The sequence below is a fragment of the Oreochromis niloticus genome, linkage group LG7 (assembly GCF_001858045.2).
Source record: "Oreochromis niloticus isolate F11D_XX linkage group LG7, O_niloticus_UMD_NMBU, whole genome shotgun sequence".
NCBI lineage: Eukaryota > Metazoa > Chordata > Actinopteri > Cichliformes > Cichlidae > Oreochromis > Oreochromis niloticus.
Window position 1 is genome coordinate 50900176 of NC_031972.2, and position 9764 is coordinate 50909939.

At 41.7% G+C, this 9764-nt stretch overlaps 1 protein-coding gene across 1 annotated transcript; it reads right to left on the reverse strand.

The window, feature by feature from the left end:
* Positions 1-1236: 1236 nt before the first annotated feature.
* pgghg (protein-glucosylgalactosylhydroxylysine glucosidase) lies at positions 1237-7659 on the reverse strand. Its single transcript, XM_003440348.5, has 14 exons — positions 6947-7659; positions 6240-6545; positions 5948-6158; positions 5435-5870; positions 5231-5350; positions 3977-4108; positions 3796-3907; positions 3578-3650; positions 3349-3485; positions 3137-3270; positions 2411-2506; positions 2235-2332; positions 1915-2138; positions 1237-1541 (listed from the first exon to the last, which is right to left on the reverse strand). The coding sequence occupies exons 2-14, from the start codon at positions 6481-6483 to the stop codon at positions 1465-1467; spliced, it is 2094 nt and encodes a 697-aa protein (XP_003440396.1). The 5' UTR covers positions 6484-6545; positions 6947-7659; the 3' UTR covers positions 1237-1464.
* Between the last annotated feature and the right edge of the window lie 2105 nt (positions 7660-9764).

The following is a 9764-nucleotide window of genomic DNA, read 5'->3' on the forward strand; positions in this document are numbered from 1 at the left end:
TCAAGTAAACAGTGATAACCTTCCCCTGGATTTTTCCCCCCCTTGCAGACTGAAACAGTTTTCTCCTGCCAGGAAGCAAAGCTACAGGATGCTTGAAGTCATGAATCTCACAAAGGTCATGGTAGTCTGTAAGTCAAAGTAAACAGAAATGCATTGTGTACATGCTCTTGTTCCCTCATCCTTCCAGTCATAAATAAAAGTTTATAATGCATTGTAATTATTGTAAGTTGTTTAGTGTTTTGTTTTTTGTTTTGTCCATGACATATCTAACTATAACTCTAATCATCTAACAGTCACCATTAAAAAGTGTGGATGTGCTTAGTGTCAGGCAAATTAACATAGTTAACTAAAACTTACTCCCTAACTTAGTCTTTTCTTAATGTAGTATAGGGGATGGTGCAAATATTCATTATCCCTGAGTAGAGAGACACTAGGGAAAGTGTCACGATATTTTACATGGTGATAATGTATTGATACAAAGACACCAAATATCTGTATTTCTTCAAATAAATTAAAATACTCTCTTTTCATGCATCACCATCCTGAGATAACATCAGAAGAGCAAACTTCAATCAGTTCAACAAAACAACATCCAACACTTTATACACTTAGCTTGACATGTCTATCTCTTAATTCGAATTCTGGCTTAGTCACATGAATGAAAATTAAACAGCAACCTCCTTAAACCTATAAAAGAAATTGATGGACTGACTGCAATCACTCTCAGATTGCTGAAGGTCTGAAAATAATTGCTGTCTAATATATAAATGCAGACAGATGGCAAACATGTTGCCATGAGCCTGCATGAGTCTTTGTCAACAACCAAACTCGAGGGGACTCGACTCAACTGGCTGCCAGCTGCTTGTATTCTGATAATACTCCTCTTGGTAAATCACAGTAGATGTTATTGCAATACTCTGCATATGACAAAATGTTTACAGTTGCTATAATATCATATTGTGAGTTAAATCAAGTGATAATATTGTTACATGTGGTGCCTGGTGAGTCCCACCTTTATCAAGGACAATTAGCACACATAAAAATATAAACAAAAACTCACAACGATTAAACTCAAATGTCAAAGCTGCTCTGAACTAAAGTGAAAGGAAAAGATTCACAACTAAAACAAACAAACAAACAAAAACGCTAAATAAAAATATGTAATTATAATAACTCTGCTAATCATATTTCCTTTGACATCCCAAACTTCAATAACTCAGTAATTTAGACTCAAAGTTTTTCTGCATTTTTTTTTTATTAACGCAAGAAGTCCACAAATATTACGCAAATCCATCTGTGTATTATTTGTTGCCCTGCTCAGATCCGTAGGTGCTGGGAGACTTAAATTAATACTGCCCTTCTTTATTCCATACATTTAGTAAATCAAGCGAAATATAATAAAAACAAATAATATGCTTTCAACTGTCAGTATGTGAAATGTTTCGGAGGATCGGTGCTCTGGTTTCAGAAAGGCCAGCAGGAAGCAGCTGAAATCAGTTTGCAAACACATCCGGTCTCTCGAGGAAAAGTTACCGGCTGCCCTGAAAATACAGATGTATACAAGCTTGGATCAGGTTCAGCTATGCACACCGGTTTGCAATCTTTTTCTGCCAGGCTATACTTTTGAGTTCATGCCCAACACATTATTTTTACATCACTTCCAACCTAGATAAGGTAAGCTGGAGAAGATAACAGTCCTGAAGTTTTTTTCCCTGATTATGAGATTCAAATGTTTTTCACTTCTATCAATATTGTGTCCCCATATAAACAGTTAAATGATGATTTCTCTTTGCTATACTGCGAGACACGTGTGTTAGTTTCTTATTAACACAGAAACTGTCAAATTAATTTCATGAGTAAAACCTGCTCTGAAGAGCTGCATGTTCAAACTGCATGTTTGAACTTGTGCTTTACCTGGTGTGAGGGGGATTTTAGTTCCTGATGCCTTCAGGACAACTTGTAAATTACAGGGCTTAGTGTTGCCTGCACTGCCTTCCTGTTCCCTCAGTATGATGCAGACTTCTTCCTTCCTCAGCAGCCAGTCCATCTGGCTGCCCAGGTAGTTGACACCACGGACACAAAGCTCGCAGACGTCGTTGGGAAGCAGTGGCGAGAATGCCAGGCAGTCCTTCTGAACTCTAGGATATAAAACAAGTGTGTGAAGCTTTGTATCACTGCGAACACACTGTGGACTGAACACACCGAAGTGTTTATTTCCTGGATTAAGAACTAACCTAAAACCGGTGTAGCCAAACAGCACAGCTTGCAGGAATCCTCCCATACCTGTGAGAAAGTTCACTGCACCGGAGCCATCGGATGATTCACTCCATACCTGCGAGGAAGGGTAATCAATCTTTCACCCAGTAAATGTCAGGTGTGTGTTTATGTGGATGTGTGAGCCAAAGGGTACCTGGAACGGGCCCTGGATGTTGTTGAAGCACTTTTCAAGTAAAAGCTGAGCTTTCTCAGCCTCCCCGAGCTCCAGCCAGCCGATTGCAAACATCCCCTGAAAATGGAAAGTAAAAAGTTTTGATTCAAATATGAACACAAAAGTCAGTCACTGTACCACACTGAGAAGTAAGACTCTAGCCAGGTTATATTTTAATGCCTAAATTTATGTTGATGTTCATCTTGATGCCATTTACCATCTGTTACATATTTCTGATACTGTTCAGTGTTTCATTAGTACTTTTTTTTCTCTGTTACATCTATCCAGCAACCTTATTTAAAGACACTGCACATAAAACCAGTGATGAGCTTATTAAAAGAATATTTCATTGGGGGGAGTTATTAAGTACACTTTACTAGAACTGATTTGGATCCTCTTTTGTCTTCATAACTACTTTAACCTCCTAAGACCCGAACTCGTTCATGGCATGCATTTTTAATTTCTTTTTGCTATTTGGGCTGATTGGGACCTGATGAATGTAAAAACAAAGAGTTTCTGAGAAGAGGATATCAGGCCCTTGTAGAGCAAAATTTAGTATTGTGGTCTGGACAACCCAAAATGTGATGTCCACATATGTGGACGGCAGGTCTTAGGAGGTTAATTCTTGTTGACACAGATTGAACAAACCTCAAACTTAGTTCATTCAGCAGTTTTGTGTGACGATAGAGGATGCTACTTCTTTCATACCCATGTCATAGCTGGACCGTGAGGGTCTGTCACTGGCTCGTATGCTTCAAGGTCATTCCTTCTAACCTCTGGGGACATCGGCAATCCAAGAGGATATCCCAGCAACACTGTGTCCGCCTGCTTCACGGGATGCCCTGTTTGTCATCCGGAGGACATTCTGGCATCAAGTTAAGAATATTTAAGGTTCTTTCTTAACAGAAATAAATATTAACCTTTAATGTAGCCGTCGTACTCAGGATGGTACTGATGCTCTTCGTCAAAAGGTATCTTAATGTATTCGGCCACTGCTTGCCATTCCTTGGGCACAGAGTGCTGAAGGAGTTCAGCCAGTTCTACAGCAAACTGAAGACTGACAAATAAGATATTTTCATTACTACTGGTATTGATAAGACATAAGTTATAAGGTGTTATAGTTATAAGTTTAAAGTTGAATACAAATACCCAAGTTTGGCCACTGTGTTTGTGTACACAGAGTCATTAACATTGTAGTAATATTCATCAGGCGGCATGACACCTGAAAGGAAACAACATGAAGTTAACGTTCAATATAAAATAAACCAAAGTGTGAGTCACATCCTTTCTTTAAAGCAGGTAACTGATGCACTGAATTTATTTAGCGTGACAAGGTTGAGTACTATCTTCCTACTAATTGTCTTTACCAAGGAGGTGATATTTCTGGTCCTCGGGCTTCCAGGTTACCCTTGAAACCCAGTAATCAGCCACACCATAGATGACCTCGCTGCCCAGTCCCTCTCTGAACATGGACAGATCCTGCAGCAAAGAGCTAGATTAACGAAGCCAGGTAGAAGGGACAGTGATTGGGGATGTGAACGAGCATACCTCGGTGAGGTAAAGATAGTGCTGGAAGGCCAACGTGACATCTCCGTTGATGTGAATCTCTTGTTGTCCATAAATGTCCTCTGGACACACCTCTCTCCCTGACACAGCACTCTCCCACGGGAACTTTAGACCCTGTAAAAGAGCATAATTCTTTAGAAGGCTCAGACTCTGTTTGATTGTTATTATTAAAAAGTAAAGCCGGACCTACAGAGAGTCAAACATATGCCTCTACAACAGCATACAGCAGATACTAACTGTGCACCAATGGGGCAGATGTACAGAAAATATTACAACCACTAGGTTCTGAGGTGTTCATGCAGCTGTATTCTCATGTCAAGTTCATCTTTATTCTAGCATTTTCATTATTATATCCCAGTTGTTAGTCTTACTCTCGGAATATTTCACACAGTTAAACAAACAAAAACTGCAAGAAAAAAAGGATTATAAGAGAACATGGATTTTCCACTAAAAATGGGCACTGTGAATGCACCAGGACACGCAACAGCTATTACGATCATAATCTCTTTCCAAGTAAGTGATGAAAGGATACCAGGTTTCAACAAAGTCGTCCTGTTTATCTTTTACAGTATATCTGATTTTACAGTTGAATCTGTCGTTTCTGCCTCACTGTTGTACCCACAGCTTGTTTTTTTTCACAATCTAACACTGAGTTATTTGCCCGAAATTCCTCAGAAACTCTCAATAGTATTAAGATTTGCTCTGGTTCTGAGTAGTTTTGATATTTTAATATACAACATTCTTCCAGGTAAATGTGAAAGTATTCCGAAGGTTAATATGTAACATCCTATATTAAAAAAAGCACAACATTTGTAAAATGTCTTAATGGACTTTATTGTAAATATCAGCACAGGAATATTAATTCCACTGTGTCAGAAATGTGTTTTAAGACCTGTTCTGATAACAAAATCCGCCTGAGAGCCTCTAAAACTGAACAATGAACATGTTGGATGTTATTGTTTAGTCATAACCAGAAGATTTACAGAGTTTGGTTGTGTGCGAACTGTGTAAATCTACCAAATGGAATCACCACTGTTGGTGGAAACTAATAGTAACAAGAATAACTTTATTATTATTTTTTTTTATTATTGTAATTTTATTACTTACTTTACTATGTTCTGATGTGCCACCACATCATGAGTGCGTTTGTGTGTTGATCTGTGTATCCAGTACTGTTTTCAGAGTTGAACAGAAGAAAAACAGTAGAAAAAAAATATTCCACTGATCATCTTATACCTTGTAGCCTTGCTTTTGGGCGTTGTCTTTAGCACCATCTATGGTCCCCACCCTGTACTCCAGCACAGCTCGGGCTAGTTTCGGATAAAAAAGGGCTATCCCGGGATACATCCAGATGTCCTGCCACAGGAAGGAAGAGTCATTGTGTGACACAACATATAACAGAATCAACAACACATGGCCATTGGCTGAATCTAGCCTCACTTGGTCCCAGAAAACATGGCCCCAGTAGTCTTGGCCTTCTCCACCATTAGAGAGTCCTCCTGGACTGACTCCACCAAAAGAGCTGGAGGTGTCATGTATGGACGGGAAAGCGCTGAGGAGGTAGAACATGCAGCCAATCAGGGCCTTGCAGAGGCTCTCAGACCCTGTCACCTCCACTTTGCTCTGCAGCCACAGCTCTTGCCAGGCTTTCTCGTGAGATGGACGCAGACTCCCAGTTGCCATCAGATTCAGGCCCTCATCAAAACTGGCCTCAGCAGAGTCTAAACTGCTGGCAGCAACCAGGATGAAGCCCCAGCGAGCCTGGCTGTGCTCGGGAGGGAGCATCAGCGTCACGGGCACGGGGGTCCAGATGAGGTGCACAGTAGGACAAGAACCTCCAGGGTACTCAGCTGCGGTTGTCTGTCCCTGGATATGGCTGAGGGAGGGCTGGATTTAGACTGTGCAACAGTTTTTCCTTTTACTAAAAACTCAAAAAAATGTTGTTAGCCTCACCTGCCTCCTCTGTAATCAGGACCGGCCTCAAACCTGATGTCTTTGCTCTGAGGTGTGAATGAGCTGACCAGTTTAACCGTGACGGGCTCCTGTGAGGTCACCTGACGCTCCAGCAGGATCTCCATCACCATCAGGTTGGGGTAGTGTCGGTGAGAGTACAAAGACTGTGTGGCAGTGGCGCTAGCGGAGCTCAGAGTGTGAATAAAAATGCCTGCACAAGAAGACGAGAGAGAAGTATGAGACCAGATCAGCAACAACACCATGGAGAAAACACTTGCACAGGAGAAGCTACCTTTGTGGGTGTCCAGGCTGTAGGTGTGTTGGACAGGTTCCTCTAGCTCCACCTTAACAGCTAGAGGACAGGGGACATCTGCTCTGTGGCAGCGCCCACCCTCCCCATTATAAACGCCCCCCATGTGCATGACATTATTGAACACCCTCCAGCCCAGGTGGCCATTCGCAAGCGGAGGGAGGAAGCGGAGGTCACTAGGGAGGGTGTCGGTGGTGAAGATGTAAGGGTCCGAGTCACAGGACATGATGAGGAGATTACCTTCACTTTAAAGGCTCAAATCAAACCAAGAAGTCAGGAGGTTTTCACCTAAATGATAAAAATGTTTGATTTGGAGTGAAAAACCATTAAGGTTAACAATGCAAACATAAGACTGTAGATCTCAAATGCTTTTTTCCTCTGTGGACCTGGACCCTCTATTTTTCACAGGTTTACGTTAGTAAGACTATTTGCAGACTGTAGACTTTGACACTTCTGTGTCACAAGCCATGCCAAATATAACCATAAGATGTGTCATGCAGACAGCCTGGCTGAAATTTAGCAACGCAAAAACAAAAATACACAAATAAAGATAAAATGTCCCCTTATCAAGTAAAATCATGGTTTCAAACACATTCGGTTAAAGCTCAGTCGCTGCTGCCAGCAGCATACACAAACACGTACAGTAAGTTCTTAAACTCATTACTTAAGTGGGAATGTTTTATTCTCACGTGAGGAAGAAGAAGCATCTGTTTCTGTAACAAAGAGGAATGCAGGAAAACCAAAGTCCAGGCGAGAACACCGGACAAGATCCCAAACCGCTTGTTCTTTAGGGCTCAACTCATAAAACAAAACAAAACAAAAACAAACAAACAAAACAAACCCAAAACTTTATGTGCTTTAATTTGTTCCAGATTTTATATCTAGCGCACTCGAAAGTTGTTGGTGAAGTAGCTCTAACTGAATTGTAGGAGGAGACCTGTGTCGTGCAGCACAGAAAATCTGGATTTGGTTTAGGTCCCATGTAAAACATGGGCTGGATTCACTGTGGGGTTTAAAGTCAGTTTATCAAATCCAGATGCTCTGGTAAAAACAGCATGCCCTTTCCGTGTTATTGGAGATGTCAGGTGCACTTTTCATGTTGTGCATAAAAGCAAAACATTAATGTAAACTCCATTTAAATGCTGATAGTTTAATGAGACCGGTTATGTCACAGGCTCAAATGGCTGCTATCTTATCCGTACATATGTCCAATTAAAACAGCAGCACCACTCTTCAGGCCACACAGTAACAGTGTTTATTGTCGGTCTGTTCCCCAGAGGCATCACGTCACTTTCTCCAAATTAAAGCTCGTCATTTTCCCATCAGCTCCACGGTCACACTAAAAGTTTTCTCTTTGCTTTAGCAGTCAGACTCAGATGCATTGTCCTCGTTCGGATTTTCTAAACACAAAATTTGCAGTTATATTTATGTTATAATTAACTAATTAATAAAAGCTCCAGAGATAAAATCACCATCGTCCATCCATCCATTTTCTTCCGCTTATCCGGGGCCTGGTCGCGGGGGCAGCAGCCCAAGCAGAGAAGCCCAGACCTCCCTCTCCCCAGCCACCTCCTCCAGCTTGTCCGGGGGAACACCCAGGCGTTCCCAGGCCAGCAGAGAGATATAATCTCTCCAGCGTGTCCTGGGTCTGCCCCGGGGCCTCCTCCCGGTGGGACATCCTCGGAACACCTCACCCAGGAGGCGCCCAGGAGGCATCCTTGTCACCATCGTCTTTTTCCATTACTGTATTTTTGAGCTTTCCAGGGCTGCACCTGTCCTCCTGTGGGCTGTGGGCAAATAGATAAGGTAGATAAAACGTAGGGCTCTATGAATGCGTGCTTAATAAAGTAGCTTGTAGTCTGAAGTCCTTTGTTTGGCCAGTAAGACTAGAAAAGTGCCAGTCCTTTGTCAGTACCAGCCACATGCACTCTATTTGAGGGGTTCAAGGTAAGGCTACATACAAGGTATCCTGTGGAGTTTTTGATCGCTGGCTCTGGGACAACACTTTTATGAGTGTCCCTGTTTCGTTTGTATTGTGTGAGGACACGAGGACATCAGAGCAAGTGGGCAGCTTGAGTCACATCCTGCTGTTGCTTTGCTTTTATTCACTAACGCATAAAAAAACTTTAGACTTCCAGTTTGTGGAATAAATGAGCGGAAATATAACATATGTTTCTTGGGGTCTAACATCAACCCAATAAAACGCTCTACTAAAGCACAAACACGCATTGTCAGTACTCCTACCTGCTCTCATACAGCAGGTAAAATAAGTATTGACCACTTTTTTTGTAAGTAAATATATTTCAAAAGGTGCTATTGACATGAAATTCTCACCAGATGTCGGTAACAACACATCCAATCCACATACGAAAAGAAATAAAGCCATAGATGTCCATGAAACAAATTATATGCCAGTCATTTAATGGCAAGCCTATTTGTTGAAATGTCACTGCATCAACTTAGATAAATCATAGAAAGAACTCTACAGTGTATTGTTTTGGGCTGGGTGACCGCTTGCTGATATCCCCAGTAGTGTCAGCCTAGTGTCCAGACCTGTGAATTTGCCCCTCTCTGCTGCCGTGACGGATTCAGATAAAGACGTAAACCATGTGTTTTGATTTGGCAAGTCAGACAACTTCAGATTTTTGACATCAGCAGTCATTTAACAAGGAGAGGAGATGCTGCTGGAGCTGTCGGCTCTGATGTTCTTTGGTGAATGCTGATTGAGCTGCATAGGTCCCACTGAAGGAGTGTTTCTAAGAGTTTCTAATTAAGTGGAGGCCATTATATAAGTCTCTGACTCTGCTCTTCCCATTCCTCCTCATGCAAAATGGCAGTTGCTGGATCGATGCCCTCAGCTCTGTCCAGGTATCCTCATGTAACGGACCATCTCAAGATTTCTGCTCCACGCTCTTGAGACTGTGCTGGTGTGTCATTCAGGTTCCACAGGAACAGCTTTAACTTCTTATCTGCATCAGGTTCACGAGCCATAAGTTATTCTCTGTGCCACAAGTGTTAAACCGCTGCAGATTTATTCTCTGTGTGCACCTTGGAAAAGGTGAAGCTGTGCCAGAGGTCTGCTCTGTTTCTATAAGCTCAACTATCTTGGGACTGATAGTCAGGATGTCGCCACATCTACTGATTCGGTTTGGAGCCAGTGTGTGTTTTGCGAGCCCCAACTTTATGCCAATGTGATTATAATTGATGACTCAACGGATTCATTGATTTACAGGAGAAAATCTTTAGCAAGAAACATATTTCCTTCTCTGTATAAAGGTCAGTCACCCTTGCAATCTAAAAGGGAGTCAACAGTAAGATCTGGAATACCAAAGCCACCTGTTACCAATTCGGTTTGGGTCTTAAAGTGTATGTTACCAAAATGTCCAGTTAACCAATTACTGCAAGAAAATGGCCAAACAATCAACCTGAAAATTTTGGTCTGTTGCCTGCTTTATTTGATGTTGACCTTGGCTTTACTTCTCGATTACAAAAGTATTGTCTCAGGTT